Below are 22040 nucleotides of genomic sequence, written 5' to 3' on the forward strand. Positions count from 1 at the left end.
GCAGTATTTGTCACCAATGGATGGCGCCAGTTTCCCCATACCCATTTATGTTGCTGTCATTGTTAATGCTATATTGGCGTTGAAGAGTTTCAAAATGGGTTGGATGCTATCCTAGAAAAATCTTAGTCTAGGTTCACACAGCAAAATGGTAGAATTTTTTCCATTGAAGTAAATGCAAAGTTATTAGGGTATTGTTTTGTTTTAATTAAACAAAAAATAGCAAGAATATATAGACCGGCAGTTCAGGGGTCACTGTACAGACCGTATTTTTCACCCTATAAGACACCCTTTTTCCCCTAAGTGAGGGAAAAATTTCAATTCTTCTTATGGTGTGAATACTAATAAGCGCTTTAATTATGGAAGCGCGCATTAGTACAGGAGGATCGGAAAGCTGTAAATGCAGCACTCCCCAGTCTCTGTACTCACCAATTCCTGGTCCTCTGCCGTCGACTGTGCTGTGACTTCAAGCTGTGCAGGATGAGGCATGGGGCTGACCTGATGCATGGGGGTCTAATCTGAGGCATGGGGGATGATCTGAGGCATAGGGGTCTGATCTGAGGAATAGGGGTCTGATCTGAGGCATAGGGGGCTGATCTGAGACATGGGGGTCTGATCTTAGGCATGGTGGGCTGATCTGAGGCATGGGGGTGTGATCTGAGGCATGGGGGTGTGATATGAGGCATGGGGGTCTAATCGGAGATATGGGAATCTCATTTGAGGTCTGAATGATGGGAGTCTTATTTATATCGGGGCTCTTATCTGAGTTCTAATTGGGGGTCATTTACATTGGGGACTGAGCTGAAGTCTGATTGTGGGTTTGATCTGAGGTCTTATTGGGGTCTTATTAACATTTCAGAGATGACATAGGGTGTTATTTACATTGGGGGTCTGATTGGGGCTGTGAGCTGAGGTATGATTAACGCTGGGTGTTTAAATGGTGGTCTGATCTGAGGTCTAGTAAAAAAAAAAAAAAATTCTTATTCTTCTCCTCTAAAACCAAGGTGCACCTTATGGGCAGGTGTGTCTTATAGGGCGAAAAATCCGGTATATATATATATATATATATATATATAGACAGTGCAGGGGTTACTACACATATATAGATCGGCAGTGCAGGAGAAGATGCCAGGGCAGGCAAGTGGCACGGCGGGTGGGCTTAGTGACACAGCAGGTGGGCTGGTGGTCCTGCGAGCGGAAAGGCTAGTGACGTGGCAGGAGGGATTAGTGATGCCAAGGGCGGGCCAAATCGATTTGATGATTATGACAGTTATACTTTGTGTAACTTTCTTTGGATAGGATGAGGCAATGTTTAATATCTTTATATGATTTCCCATATGTTTTGTGTCCTGGTGATATACCTGGACTGTCTCAGTACTGCCGGGGTTTAGTGGGGGATGTTTCTTTCTGGTCCCTTCTATGTTTTTCACCTATATGTATTTTATACAACCATGGTCTAATAAAAAAAAAAATTATGTATTTTATATATTTATTTATTTTTTTCATTTAATTTTGGCAACTAGTTTGACTTATTATAGGAGTGTTCTAGTGTTACTACTAGGCCCCCATAAATAATTATTAGTAATTTTCTGAGGTACTGTTTGGTTTTACTTTATGGCAGAGTGGACAGAAAGACGACTCTCCTCAGTAAAAGACACATGAAAGCCTACATGGAGTTTGCAAAAAAAAAAAAGCTCTGGTCTGATGAAAACACTTTTTGGCCTCAGTTCTAAGTATCATGTCTTGAGGAAACCAGGCAATGATCATCACCTACAGAACACCATCATCTTTACACTAAAGCATCATGGCAACATCATGCTGTGCGGGTGTTTTTCAGTGGTTAGTACAGAGAGACTGATCAGGGCTGAGGGAAAGCTAAGCGAAGTACGGATATGTTCTTAATGAAAACCTGGTAAACCTGATCCAGAGTGCACTGGACCTTTAGACTGGGCTGCAGGTTCACCTTCATTAAGACAAAGTCCCTAAGCACAAAGCCTAGACAATATAGGAGTGGCTTAGGGACAACTCTGTGAATGTCTGAGTGGAACAGCCAGAGAGACCTGAAAATGGCTTTCTAAGACGGTCCACATCCAACCTGACAGAGCTTGAGAGAATCTGCAGAGAAAAATTACACAAAATCACCAAAATCCAGGTGTGCAAACCTTGTAGCATCATATCCCAGAAGACTAGAGGCTGTAATTGCTGCCAAAGCTGCTTCAACTAAGTAATGAGTAAAGGGTCTGAAACTCTAAATATTTGTATGTAATATTTAATTTTTTCCTTTTCAATAAATTTGCAAAGATTTTGAACATTCAGGGGCACACTTATTAGGACCGGCGTTTTAGCCGCCGGTCTTAATAAAGCCCCATAGCTTGTGGAGGATCCACCGCTTGTTCCTAATGTAAGACAGCTTCCTTGCTGTCTTACATTTAGACCATTATCTATGCCAAAAACAGGCGTAGAAAATGATGAATGAGGCCTGCCTCCCGTCCCGTCCCTGCCCACAATTTTAAACCTGGCGTCACAGATATTGGCATAACTAACCGCTGCACCGCCATCTGCGTCTGAAACACGCCTAATATAGGCATATCTCAGTATAATACATTACCCCTTCAGTTTCCACGTTCTCATTATGGGGAGAATGATGGGGAAAAACTTGATTTTTTTTTCTTATTTTAGCACAAGGCTGCAACATAAAAATGTGAAAAAAGTGAAAGGGACTTTCTGAATGCATTGTATTTTTATGCCTTAAGCATCTCTTAAATAAGGACATCAAGATAATTTTTAAAGCTGAACCCGGACATATCCCCTTCTTCCCCCACTCAGCCCCTCTGACATGAGCATCGTAGAATTTCATACTCTGTTGCTCTCCTTTGCCCTGTGCTGTATCATGCAAGGCAAGGGCTTTTTTGTTTACATTCTAGCGCTGATAGGCGGAGGCTTCCACCTAGTACTGTTCCCGGTGACGTCACTGCCACTGATGGGCAGGCTTTAGCGCTGCCCTAGCCATTTTACAGGCTAGGGCACTGCTAAAGCCCGCCCATTAGTGCAGGTTACGTTACTGGGATCACTGCTTGGCGGAAGCCTATTGATCTCCAGAAAAAGCCCTTGCCCTGTGCGATTTAAGGAAGAGCATCAGAGCATGAAATACATTTTTGGGGGGTATTTAACCCTTCTAATTTGCTTCTTATAAATGCCAAGGTTTGATTTTTTTAAATTTTATTTGTCTTAAGATACAAAAATGTATTCACAAAAAAAAGAAAATCTAAATAAATAAGCTTTGCATGTTAGTGTCCCTTTAATGATTTTATCAACATTCAAATATATTAAATCAAGACATGCCATGTACTGCCTTACCTTAAATTCTGATTTTCATACCCTAGTTGTGTTGTATTCAGTTTCATGTTTGTTTAGAGACCCAATGAGGCAGAACCTGGAATGTTATGGCTATTTCATTCAATATGTTTGCATAAAACAGATTACGTTCAGAAAATGATCATAAAAAACACATCACAAAGTACAAAAAAACACAGGGGCATGCAAAACACATTAAAACAAGAGAAGAGTTTTTGAGAGATATTAGTGATTTTAATGTGCAAAGAAAACATGTAGTGCATGTAAACAAACACATAAGCACAAGTATGCATGCAATACAAACACAGGTAAACATACAGATAGTGATATAACATTCAATGGTTTATGGAGCGATTCTTTATCTGGCTATATGTATACAAATCGTATTCACAGTCATTCAGCATGCATTACATAAAAAGTTTTTTTATTGTTTGGTTTTCTTTTTCCTTATTAAAATGTTCTGTTAGATTTCTTACTGATTCATAAAACAGAACCGCATATTATTTCTAGTAATATGTGATCTGTAGTACCATTTATAAGAACTGGTTATAATAACTAAAATTCAAATAGTTCATACATACTGTATATGTTAATGTAATATTGCATGCATGTAGGAGCATGACATAATTCAAGATAGTAAAAAGTGCAATCCGGAAATTGAAATAGAAGCATTCACTGCAAAAGGAGGGTTAGTAAAGTTTAACAATCTATGGATGCATTATCATTTAGAATTCTTATGAACCAGTCAACTAATTATAAATGTTTAAATGAGATGAAAATATGTTTCATCGTAAATGGGTGTGTGCTTATTCTACAATTGTTTTCATTATCTAAAATAATAAAAAAAATTACAAAAAATTATATGGTAATGAAATGGTGATGAAACAAAAATATGAAAGTAAATATCTGGAGGAACGAGCAAGTCCTTAAGTAAATGTCTTCATCAAAAATGTATTGATACTGACCGCTGGACAGATTTGTCATGTCTGGATAGCCTGTGACTTGTAGTGGGAACCTCTTCAATTTCATCAATGTCACATGTGTCTGTGGCATCCTGCGAATAACTATGCTTCATTACCAAGATGTTTCTTCTATTCATAGGCTGTAGATTGGGCATAACAGGCTGGTTTGGTGTGTCTGTTAGTATGGGTGCTTCCCTTGTACTAAGGTTACTACGGCTGCCCTTAGTGCTTGACAGTTGTGATCCACAGTGATGGTCATGAACACATTTTGAAGAAGATCTCCGTAATTTATGGTAATTTTCAAAATCATCAGCAACATCAGCAATGTCTGCTGCAGCTCCTGAACCTCTAAGAGTGCATAATTCATAATGTGGAGGCTCAAACACCTCCTGAAAAACTGTTTGGTCAAAGTCTGCCTTCCTTTCGATGAACTTTTTACGAGGTTGTTTGATTTGGACTATTACAGAGATAATAATGAGGATGATCACAATGCAGGAAGAGACCCCTATAACTGTCCCACTGGTATTTGTAAGCTGGTCGAAAAGACTGGATTTTCTTTTTTCTGTAGGAGAAGAACATTGAAGAGATACATTATTGACAATGAAAACAAAATAATTTAATTAAACAATTGTTAGATATCAATTGTGAAAATCGGGAAGTACATGACATCTCTGTACTAATCAGCAGACAGATTTCTTACTGCCACCTTGCAAGCATCTACCTATTGAGTGCAGAGTTCTGAAAACAAAGGAACCACATCAAGAAGGTATACATTGTACTACATATGGCATTATTTTGAGCCCACTGAGGTTGGCATTCCGTTGCAGGCTCTGTAGCTAGTAGTGTTATAGCATTGTCCCTCCCTCTGTTATGAGAGTACTATGGAAAAACTCTGAGCACATTGGCTGGTTCTAAAATGTTGAGGACTTGTAATGGAACTGTATGGGTACTGTAATGGGCAGTGTTACAATGGTAAATACTGTAGTTAATAATGTTGAAAAACAACACAGGTCCATCAAATCCAACCTATAATTGATCGATAGGAACATAAAAACCCCTACAGTCTACAGATGTGTCGACCATTAACCTTTCTTGAAGTGTGCTAAGTGATATAATTTGTCATAAATTTTTTATGTCAATTCATTACAATTCTGCGTCACTAAGTAAAATAAACAAAGTATACCTTAAACGTTTACATTTTATTAATAGGAGATTCTATGGGCGATGAATGACCGACAGATGGCAACTGTCGGAGGCATCCATTATGGCAATCCAGGAAAAAAAACGTATACGTTAACGTATACTTTTTTTTTTCTAAACAGGGAAGTCTATGGGTGATGGATGTTTGATGCATATCAAATAGATGGCATCTGTTGAGGCATCCATTGGACACATATGTTTTATTGATGTTTAACATATTGCACCATGCATTTCAAGATATGTTCTGTTTAGAGGCAGATTGAGGAAGGACACATCTGTATGATGACATAGTCAGCACATCCTGTAGAATGAAGTAAATGTGGAGGTGTGTTTCGCCATGGCTGAAACTACAAAAGTAAAAGCAAACACAATGCATCATCACTCAGCATATTGTGGGGATTCGCTTAGGTAAACAGGATAAGTGGACGCAGTATAGAGGCACCAACCAGTTTTTAAACCAAAAGTTCAGTGTTTATTCACAAGTTAGAAAGTTCACAGAACAAAAAACACTTTCAAGCTAAAAAGTCTCCTTGCAGTATTGGTGTCAGTTCACACCATGCGGCCTGTTCTGCCAACAAGAGTCCATCAGCAGGCTTTAGTCAGCCTGTTTCCCCTCACATGGGTCTCAGCCCTCCACTTCAGCACAAGCCTCAGATCCCAATACAGAGATCCCCTCTGCATGAACCCAGCTGTCTTTTAAAGGCAGCTAGGTGTAAACAAAAATCCGGATCGGCACCTGCGATCCAGTCCGGTGTTTGACCTTACATGACTGCTAACTAGTCCAGCAGCACACACTGGGAGGAAAATACCTGCCTCCCCAAATAATTCACTTTACTGTGTCACATACCCCCCTCCCCCCTTTGTTCAACCTTGAGGGGGTGAACACATACATAAACAGTGCACCCGGGACAATTCCTCTGCGTTTCCCTGCAACGGCCGCTCTGTGCTCCACCGTGAAGTGACCAGAGCTATCTGGTGACCCGGTACTTCCTCTCTTTATCCAGGTGGTGACAGGCCGTGGCCAACCCTGTATCATTCCTTCAGAGATGGCTTGTCTCGTCGAGCCACGGGCACCCAGTAGAGCTTTAACCAGACTTTTGCCTGGGGCTCAGTGAAAATATCATGGTGGGTTACAGAAGGGCGTTCAGGGAGGTCAGAGAACACATCCGTGTTCCGACTAACAAACTCCCTGGCCCCCTGAGTCTGTTCAGCGGAAAAGGCTGTCAGTAATCTTTTCTGTGGCAGTCGCTTCCCCTGTAGCAGAAGGACCGGAATCTTTTCCCCTAGATAAACCGGCCGCGGGCTGTTCTCAGTACAGGTCTCCCTAACCTTCCAAGGTTTTAGTAAATTGACATGGTAGACCTGCCTTGGCTTTTGCCAACCTGGCTGGTGTACAGATGGAACAGGGTTAGCACTCCAGCTCTTAACTCAAATTTCTTAACTCATCGCGTTATCTTGAGACAAAAGCCATTGAAAAGCAATTGAAGGTGTTTGCTTAAATTAGATAACACAACTCAGAAATCTCAGAAAAAAAGAGTGTTAACTCTGCTCTATCCGTACTTGTAATTTGTGTCTCCAACTTTCTCTCATGTTTTGTAGGGCCCCTGCCACCTAGAGAGGAACTTACTGTCGACAGGAGGCCCAAAAACCAAAACCGGATCTCCCAGCTACAGTTACGGACCCCACAGGGCTGGGAACAATGGAAAGTCTCTTCCTAGGATTACTTCATAGTGCATGCTAGTGGTTACGGCCACCTCATGGATTCGCCTGCCGACACACGTGCTTAGGGACACCAGAGCAGTGGGGTACTCTTTTAAATCTCCATGTATGCTGAGCACCCCGACTTTCAAGCCCGTAAACTCGGTGGGTTGCACAGGGAAGCCCTCACAAGGGTCACCCAACTCCCTGAATCCAGCAGAGCCACCATGGGAGTGACTCCCACCTCCCCCTGACACAATGGTTTATTATTGAGAGTTTCTGGAGTGTCTGACGCACCAACCCTTCTGGCATACCATGACTGTCGATACCCAAAGTTTACATCCATGGGCTCAACTTGGTGGGGACAGTCATGAGCCCATACATGGCCGGGCTCATGACACCGCTAGCAGATTATCGGGTTCTGACCCCCAAAGGGCTCATCCTGTGTGGTCTTTCTCAGCTCAGGCTTCCGGGTCTGAGGTAGGGATTTTCTGGATTTTGCTACACCCTTCCCCAGAGTTCCCCCCTGGAGTTCCTCAGTAGCCCCATATCGTTCTACCATGTCCACTATCTCCAGGGCACTAGTAGGAGACATCTGGCCAACCCAGCGCTGGAAGGGTGATGGCAATGCCCTCCAGAATTTTTCAGCTACAATACGGTCCAGCACAGCAGTGGGAGACTCAGTACATCAGGTGGTAGCCATTTTTGCAAGAGATGCAGCAAATTATAATACTGGGGTCTCACTGGCTCAGCTGGGTTAAACTCCCACTGATGCACCCGCTGAGACCGGATCAACACATTCACCCCCAGTCTCGCCAGGATCTCACCCTTGACCTTATAGTAGTCTGCTGCTAGCTCGTCCGGTAAATCAAAGTAAAACTGTTGGGGTCCTGATGCCAGGAACGGAGCTATGACCTCAGCCCACTGGTCTCGGGGTAGACTATCCCTCACGGCCACCTTCTCGAACACCGCCAGTTAGGTTTCGACGTCATCCATTGGTGCCACCTTGGGAATCGCCGTGCGGACCGCTTTCCGGGCATCGTGGACTCCCTGAGATACTCCTGTCTTCTCTAAGGCCATCACGTGTTGAAGCAGCCGCTGGTTCATTTCTTGCTGTCGCTGATTAGCCTCTAGCAGTTGTCTGTTAGTCTCCTGCTGCTGCTTCATGGCCTGTTGTTGCCTTAGGTTGGCCTGCACCAGCTGCTTCATCATCTCCTCCATCTTGTCCCGTGATGCTGGTTGCAATTTAGCAGGCTTAATCCAGGACATCCTCCACCAATTGTGGGGATTTGCTCTGGTAAACAGGATAAGCGGACGCAGTATGGAGGCACCAACCAGTTTATAAACCAAAAGTTCAGTGTTTATTCACACGTTAGAAAGTTCACAGAACAAAAAAACACTTTCAAGCTAAAAAGTCACCTTGCAGTATTGGTGCCAGTTCACACCATGCGGCCTGTTCTGCCAACAAGAGTCCATAAGCAGGCTTTAGTCGGCCTGTTTCCACTCACATGGGTCTCAGTCCTCCACCCCGGCACAAGCCTCAGATCACAATACAGATATCCCCTCTGCATGAACCCAGCTGTCTTTTAAAGACAGCTAGGTGAAAACAAAAACCCGGAACAGCACCTGCGATCCAGTCCAGTGTTTGACCTTACCTGAAAATACCTGCCTCCACATACAATTCCTTTTACTGTGTCACAATATACTGTATATATAAACGAATGCTACATTACCTATATCAAATGAATATGAGGCACTTAAAGGGCTTCTGTCACCCCACTAAAGTGATTTTTTTTTTGGGCTAGTTAAATTAGTTCTATTGCGATATATGAAAATATAATGGTGTTACTTACTTTGATCCAGCAGTTTCTTCCAAAAACGAAGTTTTATAATATGTAAATTAGGTCTCTACCAGCAAGTAGGGCGGCTACTTGCTGGTAGCTGCTGCAGAAAACCGCCCCCCTCGTCGTGTTGATTGACAGGGCCAGCTGGGATATCCTCCTCCGGCTGGCCCTGTCGGCATTTCAAAAATCGCGCGCCTGTGTTCATTCGGCGAGGCGCTCTGAGATGAGGAGGCTCGTCTCCTCAGCACTCCCTCAGTGCGCCTGCGCCGATGACGTCTTCTATTTTGGTGATGTCATCAGCGCAGGCGCACTGAGGGAGTTCTGAGGAGACGAGCCTCCTCATCTCAGAGCGCCTGCGCCGAATGAACACAGGCGTGCGATTTTTGAAATGCCGAAAGGGCCAGCCGGAGGAGGAGATCCCGGCTGGCCCTGTCAATCAACACGACGAGGGGGCGGTTTTCTGCAGCAGCTATCAGCAAGTAGCCGCCCTACTTGCTGGTAGAGACCTAATTTACATATTATAAAACTTCGTTTTTGGAAGAAACTACTGGATCAAAGTAAGTAACACCATTATATTTTCATATATCGCAATATAACTAATTTAACTAGCCCAAAAAAAAAAAAAATCACTTTAGTGGGGTGACAGAAGCCCTTTAACAAATATACAGTATTTGTTAACTAAAACTAAAATCATTTGTGCCGATTCACCATGAGAAAGTGACTTCTTTCTAGATGGGAACCTACTCTATATGATACCTCTCTCTGCGCTTCAAATAAATGTAGGGAGAGTAGGATCCTCATGTATAATGTCTTTGCTTGATTTTACTTCCCTTTGTGCCAGCACACCTTCAATTAATTCAGGAAAAGTATACTACAGCTATACATTGCACAAAAAACAAACAAACTGTGCACTACCAAAATGGAGGCAGCCACACCTCTAAATGCATACCACTAAAACATAAGACAAAAATACTCAACTAGTAATACCCAAACTAATACCCACTGCACAGAATACTGTTACTTTGTGTTTGATTTACAGTTGTATGATGCAACTGCCCCATATTATGAAAAAAAAATCCTTTCCAACTCCAAATATGGAAATTAGGTTTTTGGGTTAGTGTTCCAGCCCAAAAAATCTAGTACCCATAACTAACTTGTTATGTTTTTCAAGAAATACATCTTGTAGCAAAGAGTTTCATAGTCTAACGGCTCTTACAGTAAAGAACCCCTCATGATGATGATTCCTCTTATGACGTGTTAGTTTAAGAAAACAGCTGAGAAATGGCTGTGATGCATTTGAAAAATACAGGATAATGTGCAAATCTTTCAAGATGAAATGATTGCTGATTGGTAATGGCCTCCACAAAACCGCATAGACATTAACAATCAACAATCAATGAATAATCCATTTTTAACAATTTGTAAATTGTGCCAGACTTGAATGGAGATGTAGTTTTAAGGCACATCCACATCTCAGCCACTTGGCATTCCACTACACAGTACCATACCCTTAGAGTTCCAGGTCAGGCATCTTCCAATCAGCTACTTTACTAAACAACAAGCTGTCCTGCAAAATCTGTTGCAAATTTGATTATATCCACTTTAAAATTACAGCAAAATACAAATAATTTAACATGGGGATTTGGCTGTGGATTTCACCCCCCCCCCCCCCCCGCCCGATTTCCGATAAATGTCTCTCACCCAGTTAAGCCAGTTCTCTCTGCACTGCACTGATTATTGCCCCAATCACTCAGAGACAGCTGTCTGCATGCCTGCAGATGAGGTACTGGTTTAGCTATAATCCTAGTTATGTATCAATGCCTAGTTGAACTAGCATTGACTTATAGGATAGCTATCTTACATCTGGTGGCATTAGAGGCTCAGCTTTCTTTTGTGTGTCACCAAAATGGTTGTCTTTGTTATCTGTCCTGTTCCTGTGCACAGCCAGTGGAGAAGAGTCACTAATGGTCCCTTTACACGGGACGACAATGTAGCAGATTGTCGGACAGGAAGCGGTTCTTCCCGACAATCTGCTGAATGTTAGTGGAGGAGACAGTGCATTCACATGCACTTATCTCCTCCAGATTATGGGGAGGAGCGATCGCTAATCCCATCGCTCTTCCCCATACTGTCTCGTTGTTTCCTGGCAGTAGATCGCGTTTACACAGCATGATCTGCCACTAGAAAACAATGATTTTTTTGTGCTGCACAAAAGATACAATTACTGGATATACAAGCGTTTTGCTCATTCATCAGGTAATCATCACTGAGTGTTACTAGTAACGCTGGTTAGCGATGATCTGTTCAATTGTCAGCCAGTGTAAAGTACCTTTAAAGAGGTTATCCAAAATATAAAACATGCCCCACAATGCCCAGGCCCCTCATATAGATTATACTAACCCTGCTTCCATGCACCCGAGTCTCTCCTGATCCCCGCACTGCCGCCACTGCATCTCCCTGGAGATGCGGTGGTCACGCAGAGATCAGGAGCGACGCGGGTGCCAGGAAGAGGGGTAAGTATAATCTATATGAGGGGCCCGTGCATTGAGGCACATGTTTTATAGTTTGGATAACCCTTTAAGTGCTGAGCAGGCAAGTGAGAAAGGAACTCCTCAGTCAGCCAACCATCCAGTTGCCATAGAAGTGGCACTGAGAACTTGAAGTGTCACACATCATGAGAAGGACACTCGTCACAGAGGGGGAGGAGACCTTTTCCAAAATGAAGAGAAAGAGGGAGCTGCACAGAGTGGTAAGTGCTGCATTCCTCCATTGGGCAGGGCACTTGAGAAACAGTTAAGTACAGGGACAGCAAAGCTGGTTGGTGGTGTGTGCAAAGTGGTGGTGTCCAACATGAAGGACTTAAACAAAGTTTTGCCTGCTACTCACCCTGACATTGTCATCTCTTTACACAACTTTTCTGCATGATCTTAACATCTGGTGTGCTGCAGATTTTGAACATCTATTTCAATTTTTCCTTGGCAATTGTCACGGGCAGCGGATGTGAACCCACTGTGCTACGATCTGGCTGTACCCTGGAGGGGCGTGACTAAGCAGCTACCTGGTTTTAGCCAGAGCCTCTGATGGTGAGGATAGACTTTGCCATAAGGGTAGTTGCTAGGTACCACTCCAGGGCAGTCCCAGAGTCAGTAGCAGCTGGTTCAGGCAAACCAGGAGGTACCTGCAAAGGTACCGACAGTACAGGCGTGGTTAGACAGGCAGAGTCATTACCAGGAGCAACAAAGACAGGAACTGGAGGATGAGGCAGAGACGTAGTCGAGACAAGCAATGGGTCAGGGCAGGCGGCACAGGAGTGAAGTCAGACAATCTGGGTCGGCAACAGGAGGAGTGATGCAAGCAGGCAGGGATCATACAAAAAGCATAGTCTAGGAACCAGGCATGTAGTCAGGAACACAAGTGGTAACCAGCTCAATTTCTCAGGATAGAACCTTTACTCTGAGGCACTTGAGTGGAGGGCTGAACCACTTAAATACCTCCAGGAGAGCCAGGGTAGGTCAATGGAATTACCTGACACAACACAGCCCCGCCAAGTGATGCGTACAGCAGCCGAGCACAAGCAGCGTTCAGGTAGACTGGAAGCTGCGGAGCGGAATCTCCAGAGCAGCAGCAGAGACAGGGAAACACAGATCATGATCACAGGTGAGCACGGCGCCCGGGACCGTGGCGGCGAGCAGGGGGACAGCGTCGCACCGAGGACGCTGTCACAGTACCCCCCCCCCCCTTACACCCTCTCTTCTTGCGTCCATGGCAAGACAAAAAACGCTTGATGAGATCAGAGCCTGAATGTTCTCCTGCGGCTTTAAGGACCTCTCCTCTGGACCAAATACCTTCCAGTCCACAAGATAATAGGTCCTCCTGCCCCGCTTCTTGACGTCCAGGATGTCCTTGATTTCAAAGACCTCGTCAGCATTCTCAGCCATTGGAATAGGTGTAGAAGAAGCCTTTGAGAAGCGGTTAAGGACCACTGGTTTAAGCAACGACACATGGAAGGCATTGGGAATGCATAGCGAGAGAGGCAGGCGTAACTTGTATGTCACCTCATTGATCTTCTTCAAGACCTCAAAGGGTCCAAGGAATCTCGGAGCAAACTTAAAACTGGGGACTCTTAAGCAGATGTTTTTGGAGGAAAGCCATACCTTTTCCCCAGAGGAGAACTGAGGTGGAGTCCTTCTTCTCTTGTCCGCATTGGTCTTCATGCGGCTCACCGCCTTGTCGATGCATGCCTTGGTGTCACTCCATATCTTCAAGAAATCTCTGAAGGAAGAGTCTGCAGCAGGAACCTCGGAAGATGCAGGAACAGGAAGAGGAGTACGGGGGTGTTGACCATAGACAACAAAGAATGGCGAGGATCCAGTAGACTCACTAGTGTTGTTGTTTTAGGAGAACTCTGCCCAAGGTAGTAGTGATACCCAGTTGTCGTGTTGCATTGAAACAAAATGTCAAAGGTAGTTCTCCAATATCTGATTAACCCGCTCTACTTGCCCGTTGGTTTGGGGGTGATAACCGGAGGAGAGGTCGAGATCTATTTCTAGGAGACGACAGAGGGCTCTCCAGAGCTTGGATGTAAACTGAACTCCTCAATCGGAAACAATATGTCCAGGCAAGCCATGTAAACGAAATATATGTTTTATTAACAGTTTGGCGAGTTTCACAGCCGAGGGTAATACAGTCAACGGAACGAAGTGCGCCATCGTGGAGAAGCGATCCACAACCACCCAAATCATGGTACATTCAGCTGAAGAAGGCAGATCAGTAATAAAGTCCATAGCAATGTGTTGCCATGGAGCATCAGGAACGGGTAGAAGTAGCAACAGGCCTGGAGGTTTTCTCCTGGAAACTTTATTTTGAGCACAGACGGTGCAGACCGAAACATAGTCACATATGTCTTTGGATAATGTGGGCCACCAGTAGTGGTGAGACACTACTTCAGAGGTCTTGCGGATTCTGGGATGACCGGCCCGTTTGGAGTTGTGTCCCCATGACAGGATGCTTTTCCTTTTGGCACAGGGTACGAATGTTCTCCCGGGAGGAATATCTCTTACCAGGACAGGAGCCGCTGTGATGAAGCAAGCAGGATCTATCATGTATTGAGGCTCCTCCTGCTAGTCAGAAAAATCTAAAGATTGGGACAGAGCATCTGCCTTGATGTTTTTCTCAGCCGGGCGGAAGTGTAGCTCAAAGTTAAAACGGGAGAAGAAAAGTGCCCACCTGGCTTGGCGAGGGTTCAGACGCTGAGCTGTCTGCAGGTACGTGAGATTCTTGTGGTCGGTGAAAATGATTACCGGATGCTGGGCTCCTTCCAATAGATAACACCACTCCTCCAAGGCGAGTTTTATGGCTAGGAGCTCTCTGTCCCCAATACAGTAGTCCCTCTCGGCGGGAGAGAAGAGCTTGGAGGAAAATCCACAAGTGAACATCTTGCCCTTGGAATTCTTTTGCAGTTAGACCGCACCGGCTCCTATGGAAGAGGCTTCCACTTCTAAAAAGAATTGGCGGGAGACATCAGGATGTCGCAGAATAGGTGCAGATGCAAAGGAGCTCTTTAATTGGACGAAAGCGGCCTCTGCCTAAGGAGACTAGTCTTTGGCATTTGCCCTTTTTCGAGTAAGAGCAGATATCAGAGATGTTAGGGAGGAAAAGTTTGGAATAAACTTCCGATAAAAATTGGCGAATCCCAGGAAGCGTGAGGCCAGTTCTTTACCGCATTCAGTTTTTCAGGATCCATCTGTAATCCAGCATCTGAGATGATGTATCCGAGAAATGATACTGTCATTTTCTCGAAGGTGCATTTCTCGAGTTTGGCATAGAGTCTATTTTCCCTCAGGCGCTGTAAGACGAGTCGAACATGCCTTCGATGAGTGGTCAAGTCTGGAGAGAAGACCAGTAGATCATCCAGATACACAATCACGCAGACATAGAGCAGGTCCCGAAAGACATAATTAACTAGCTCTTGGAATACCGCAGGAGCATTGCCTAGACCAAAGGGCATGACGAGGTACTTGTAGTGTCCATCACGAGTGTTGAAAGCGGTCTTCCATTCATCACCTTTTCGAATGCGGACCAGATTATATGCACCTCGCAGGTCGAGTTCGGTGAAGACTCTAGTCCCCCGGATCCTGTCAAAAAGTTCAGAGATCAACGGAAGAAGATATCAGTTTTTCACTGTGATCTTATTCAGACCTCGATAATCGATACAGGGATGCAAGGACCGATCTTTCTTCTGCATGAAGAAAAAAATCGCCCGCAGCTGGTGAAATGGACTTACGAATAAACCCCCTCTCAAGATTCTTCTTGATTTAGTCAGTCATTGCCTGAGTCTCTGGGAGTGAGAGTGGGTAGACTCGACCACAAGAAGGGGTAGCACCGGGCAGAAGATCGATCGGACAGTCATATGGATGATGAGGAGGCAGAATCTCAGCATCCTTTTTACTAAAGATGTCCATGTAGCTGACATATTGCTGCGGTAGTCCAGGCGGGTCTACTGGTACCGTAGGCTGGGAGGCCGGTCGGACCTCCACTAAGCAGGTGGAGTGACAAGATGATTGCCATTTCACAGAAACTCACCCGAGTTACAGTCCACAATTGGCGAATTAAGATGTAGCCAGGGTAGCCCAAGAATAATGGGATTCACAGTGACTGGCAGGACATAGAAAGAGATCAGCTCCGAGTGCAGAACCCCAATTTATAGTTTGAGGGGCACAGTAACAGTGAGTACTGGTTCAGTAAGCGGTAGTCCATTTACTGAAACCACTTACAAAGGCCTATCCAGCCAGATGGTGGGAAGCAGATACTGCTTAACCAGCGCTTGTTGAATGAAGTTACCGGCTGACCCAGAGTCCATGAATGCCGGCACGGATAGCGTAACTTCCTTGTGAGAGAGAGTCACGGGAATGGAAAGTTTCAGAGAGGACTTCTCCTGGTCTAGAACCACCTCTTCAACTGATCTTAGATAATGGCGTTTCCCGGCCTCTGGGGACAGTTACGCACAAAATGGGCCTTGCCTCCCCAATACAAACAGATATTCTCTGCCTTGCGACATAGACGCTCCTGGTAAGTTAGACGAAGGCGCTCATTCTGCATGGGCTCTTTAGGAGGAACGGATGCTATTGGAAGGACCGACCGCTGAAATGAAGGAACCAGACGAGGTGGTCTTCTGGTGCATGCAACCTGCTTAGAATGTTCCCTAAAATGCACAGCAATCCGTGTAGCCAATGTAATCAGGTCGTTCAGAGATGATGGGCGGTCGTGCCCAGCCAATTCGTCCTTAATATGGTCAGAAACCCTCCCAGAAAACCGCCAGTTGAGACGCGAAACCTTGATGTAGATGTAGCAGAGCTGAGACAGCGGAGGACGTACGACCCGGCTCCTCAAAGACCATCCAGAAGGTAGTCAAGAAAGATTAGTCGTCTCTGGACCTCCACGTTCCCAAATAGGATTTGCCCAGGTGAGGGCCTCATTAGACAGCAGGGATATGATGAACACAACCTTGGACCGCTCCGTAGGGAACCTCTGCCCATGTAACTCGAAGTGGATCAGGGACTGGTTAAGGAATCCCGACACGTTTTAGGATTACCACCATAGTGGGTTGGCAGCGGGAGTTGCACTCCGACGGCAGTCAGTTCCGTAATCACTGGTGGCATCGGAGGAGGCGGAGGAGCGACTGGCATGCCTGCCGTGCCCGGATGAGAGACGGTATCCAAGCAAGCAGCAACATTTTGCATAAACTGCATCAATACGTCTTGTCGTTCACTCTGGCGCTTAAATTCCTGTAAGAGATCATGAACAGTGGTCTTGGGATGACCAGCAGGATCCATGGCCTCAGAGCACTGTCACGGGCAGCGGATGTGAACCCACTGCGCTATGGACTGGCTGTACCCTGGATGGGCGTGACTAAGCAGGGCAGTCCCAGAGTCAGTAGCAGCTGGTCCAGGTGAACCAGGAGGTACCTGCAAAGGTACCGACAGTACAGGCGTGGTTAGACAGGCAGAGTCATTACCAGGAGCAAAAAAGACAGGAACTGGAGGATGAGGCAGAGACGTAGTCGAGACAAGCAATGGGTCAGGGCAGGCGCCACAGGAACGAAGTCAGACAATCTGGGTCAGCAACAGGAGGAGCGATGCAAGCAGGCAGGGATCAGATGAAGAGCGTAGTCTAGGAACGAGGCACGTAGTCAGGAACACAAGTGCTAACAAGCTCACTTGCACAGGATAGGACCTTGACTCTGAGGCGCTTGGGTAGAGGGCTGAGCCACTTAAATACCTCCAGGAGAGCCAGGGTAAGTGAATGGAATCACCTGACACAACACAGACCCGCCAAGGAGTGATGCGTACAGCAGCCGAGCACAAGCAGCGTTCAGGTAGACTGGAAGCTGCGGAGCAGAATCTGCAGAGCAGCAACAGAGACAGGAAAGCACAGATCATGATCACAGATGATCACGGCGCCCGGAACCGTGGTGGCGAGCAGGGGGACAGCGTCGCACTGAGGACGCTGTAACAGCAATACTGCTACTACTCATGTATAGGAGGGTTACTTATTACAGGAAATGAAATATCTTTGTCTGCAACATTGCTAAGGACTTTATAATTGGCAAGCTGTTTACTTTTAGACCTGATAATATCTATATAGGTATAGGTCCATCATGACTAGCTAATCTTGTTACTATGGAAGTCACGGGAGATGAATAAAAAAATGGATGCAAATTAATATTAAATGCCAATGGCTTTTCAGCCAGTTTCGTTGTAGAGTAATCCAGCCTCTGACTTCACAGGGAAATTTGATAGCTCAGCTGCACAAAACCTGCATGCATAATTCTAAGCTAAAAACTCTTTTTTCACTTTTTTCTTCAATGTTATTTAACACAAAACTAATAACGAAGGATCCATCAAAAAAAAAAAAAAAAAAGCTCCACAAAGCAATAGCTGTAAACCCTGTATTTTATTAACATTTCTTTATTTTAACATAATGAACTCATATAATCAATTCATATTCTATTACCTTTGCAGTGGTTTTCATCCCAAGGGTATACACAATTCTGAACTCCATTGCAGACCAATGTATTATTAATGCACATATTACTATGACAAAAAAATGAATTTGCTTCACACGGAGCTGAAAAAAAAGGGAATCATTAAAATAGAGGGTAATGATTATGTTTACTTATCAAAATGCTATGCTTTGTTGAAAAAAAGCAACCATAGCAAAACATTACCATTTAATAGTAAAAAACACACAAGCATAACATCAGGTTCGCATGACTAGTTATGAAGTACAGATGAAATATACAGTCTGTCTGGTAAACCTTTTGCTTGCAGTAGGTTTGGGACACTTTGCACTCTTTAGACATACACAAATAACCCCTGAATAATACATTTTAAAATAAAAATAATAGTACTATATTTTCTCACATGGGTCATTGTATTAGTGACGAGGGCACCTTCACTTTTGCATAAATGCATAAATAAAAAGCAAAAAGTGCTAAAAATTCCGGTTTATAGATCAGCAAGCTGTTAATAAGCGAACACCCACCTGCAGTTTCACAGAAAAAAAATCCAGCTCACCTGGGATGCTTGCAGTCATCGTTTACTGTGCGCAGATTCCCACTTGACCAAGTGGTATGACACGTAGAACAAATGATTAATATAGCACTTTGTAAAACCGATCAATCTTTATTTAGGCCCCTTTCAGACGAGCGAGTTCGACACTCCGGACTCGCAGCATTAGTATGCAGAGCTCCCGTCCTGACCTCCCAGCACTGAAGGGGTGGCATAGCATAATATTTATAATGCTATGTAACCCTTAAGGGTCTGCAATGTATTGGATAACACTGACAGCATTATGTTGGTTGAGCACCAAAGTGCTCGTGTGCTCGAGTAGAACACTTCCTGATGCTATGGAGTCAGTGCTTAGGGACACCTAGTGTATTTAAATCTAATTTAGCCTATATTTCTGAAAAGTTTCTGATGGTATTTAAACTCACAACCTTCTACATTACAGCCAAGAATCTTAACCACTACACTATAGAGCTGCATGGCCAGTTACGGTACTTAAATAAAAAATAAAAATAAAAATAAATATGAGACCTGCTGTATAGGAATACTTACTAGTAGTAAGTATTCCTATACAGCAGAAGTCTCATATATATTTTTTTTTTTGTAACTGTCCATGCAGCTCTATAGTGTAGTGGTTAACATTCTGGGCTTAAAAGTAGAAGGTTGTGAGTTTGAATCCCATCATAAACTTTTCAGAAATAGAGGATAGATTTAATTTAAACATATATATAAGTTTTTAGCCATAATATATTTACATATATAACATATTTAGAATATATAATATTCATAATATATAATATATATTTTTTTTTTTGTAATTACAAATTTTTTACAATTACAAAAAAAAAAATAAGTATATAAGTTTAATTTAGCCTAAATTTCTGAAGGGATTCTAACTCATAACCTTCTACATTACAGCCCTGAATGTTAACCACTACACTACAGAGCTGCATGGCCAGTTACTTAAAAAAAAAAAGAGACTTCTGCTGTATAGGAATACTTACTACTAGTAACTGGCCATGCAGATCTATAGTGTAGTGGTTAAAGGGAATCTCTCACCTAGTTTTACCCTATAGAGCTGCGGACATGCACGGATAGATCTCCTCTAGCATGTCCGCAATATACCTGTCCCATAGCTCTGTGTGGTTTTATTTAGTTTCAAAAATTATTTTATAGATACAGTATGTAAATTAACCCAGTAAGGTGCCCAAGGCATGGTTACTTACGGTTAGAGAGCCCAGCCACGCCCCCTGTGAAGGAGCCCAGCACCGCCTGCATCCAGGAATCTCCTCCTTGCCCACGAAGTTACAGTGCCATAATCTTGCGATGCGCGATCTAGTGCTTGGGTAGTTCGTCGTTCACTGAGGCTGATGCCAGCAAAGGGAACGAACACTTCGCGAGATTACGGCACTATAACTTCGTGAGCAAGGAGGAGATTCCTGGATGCAGGCGGTGCTGGGCTCCTTCACAGGGGCCGTGGCTTGGCTCCCTAACCGTAAGTGACCATGCCCTGGGCACCTTACTTGGCTAATTTACATATCTATAAAATCATTTTTTTAACTAAATAAAGCCACACAGAGCTATGGGACAGGTATATTGCGGACATGCTAGCAGAGATCTATCCGTGCATGTCCACAGCTCTATAGGGTAAAACTAGGTGACAGATTCCTTTTAACATTCTTGGCTGTAATGTAGAAGGTTGTGAGTTCAAATCCCGCCAGAAACTTTTCCAGAAATAGAGGCTAAATTAGATTTAAATACAATAACTCGAGCATCGCGCTCGAGCACACACGATATTCGGCCGAGCATAGCAATGCTCGAGCAGAACTGGTGTTAGGCCAAGCATGATCGCCCAACACTACATTATGTCAGTGTTATACAATACATTCCAGAACTGTAAAGGTTACACAGAATCATAAACCAATATAATGCTATATGACCTCTTCAGTGCTGGGAGGTCAGGACGGAAGCTACCACATACTCACACTGTGATTCTGGAGTGTGGTACTCCCTCGTCTGAAAGTATAAAAGATTACAGCAGTACAGCAAATTGTGACCATCACCACGGAACAGCCTATACGTTTCGAACGTCTCACTCATTCTTAATCATGGCTTCAGAATGAGTGAGGACAAGTGAGATGTTTGAAGGCTGTTCATGGTAACGGTCAGAATTTGCTGTACTGCTTTAAGCTTTTATACCTGGAGTAAATAAAGACTCATTGGTTTGATGAAGTGCTGGATTAATTGTTTGTTTTACCTACCTACAGTGCATAAGAACAAATATAACTCAGATCCCAGCTGTTTAACCCCTCAGATGCCACAGTCAATAGCGACCATGGCATATGAATGGTTAGGTAGAAAGAGGAGGACTTGCTCTTTACGCTCTGATCAGTAAGAGTGCTGATCAGCTGTAATGCCAGCACAGGGCTTAGTGAAGGTCCCCAGGTCTGCTACTGTAGTATTTGTATTAAGCCCTGCCAGAGCCTCATTCATTCATAAACAGTAATTAAAAGGGCCAGTTAACACTCTTTTGAAAAACACGCTTAAAAGATCAGCGTGGAAAAAAGTGTGTGTGGGGGGGGGGGTTCGTGCAGTTTTGTAAGGGTTCAATACAAAGCTGAGTTTCAGTTTGAGGTTTTTGAAGCAGGTCTGTGCTAAAAACGCATCAAAAACGCGCACAAAACAGTAAATAGTAACTGTATCAATTTCTATGCAATGAGCTCCCTCTAGTGGTGGCTGTAGGAAGACAGCTGTATAACAGAAAAGAAGGTGATTTATCAATGTATTTTTGCCAGTTGTCTGGTGTAAACCCATTGAGAAATATGGTGGTCAAAATGAGTGCCATATTTATGAAGTACTTGTTCTACTTTTTCTGAAATAGAAGTGATTGAGGTGGAGGAAGACTTTTTTTTTATCACAATTTTTTTTTAATTAAAATTATTTCCACGTAATAAAGTAAATTCATCAGAAATCAGGGGCATTGCACTTTGCATTGCCTGGGAGTGATTATCATATGTGTATAGGAAAATGGTTGGGGCGGGGGGGGCCATACAAATTTTTGCTAAGGGGCCCTATGAGATCTGTGTATGCCCCTGCACTGACGGAACACGGATGGCATCCATGTTCTGCCAGTGGACCCATAGACTTCAATAGTCATGTCATGTTTTGGTCCATAACATGATTTTTGAATAAGTTCAAACAATAATTTTCACCTATCCACAGGTCCCTTGTGTGAACATAGCAGTGACGCTCATGTTATCTCTGGCAGCACCATAGAAGTGAATGTAACAGTGGACATGCCTGTGCTCCATTTACACTGTTCTCTCAACTGGTAGAAGTCCCACTGGTCAGATCCCCAGCGATAATGCATTCATCCTGTAGATAGGTTATAAATGCTCTTAATGGGAAAACTCCTTTAA

At 43.9% G+C, this 22040-nt stretch overlaps 1 protein-coding gene across 1 annotated transcript in view; it reads right to left on the bottom strand.

Annotated features, from left to right (window-relative positions):
* Window positions 1-3369: 3369 nt before the first annotated feature.
* The window catches only part of NETO1 (neuropilin and tolloid like 1), a 182912-nt gene continuing 164241 nt past the window's right edge, over window positions 3370-22040 (bottom strand). The window contains exons 8-10 of the mRNA XM_040432143.1: window positions 18068-18181; window positions 4317-4875; window positions 3370-3430 (exon numbers count right to left, since the gene is read on the bottom strand). Coding sequence (XP_040288077.1) covers window positions 3370-3430; window positions 4317-4875; window positions 18068-18181 — 734 coding nt within the window. The remainder of the gene's footprint in view (window positions 3431-4316; window positions 4876-18067; window positions 18182-22040) is intronic.

This window comes from Bufo bufo, chromosome 5 (genome assembly GCF_905171765.1).
Source record: "Bufo bufo chromosome 5, aBufBuf1.1, whole genome shotgun sequence".
Taxonomy (NCBI): domain Eukaryota; kingdom Metazoa; phylum Chordata; class Amphibia; order Anura; family Bufonidae; genus Bufo; species Bufo bufo.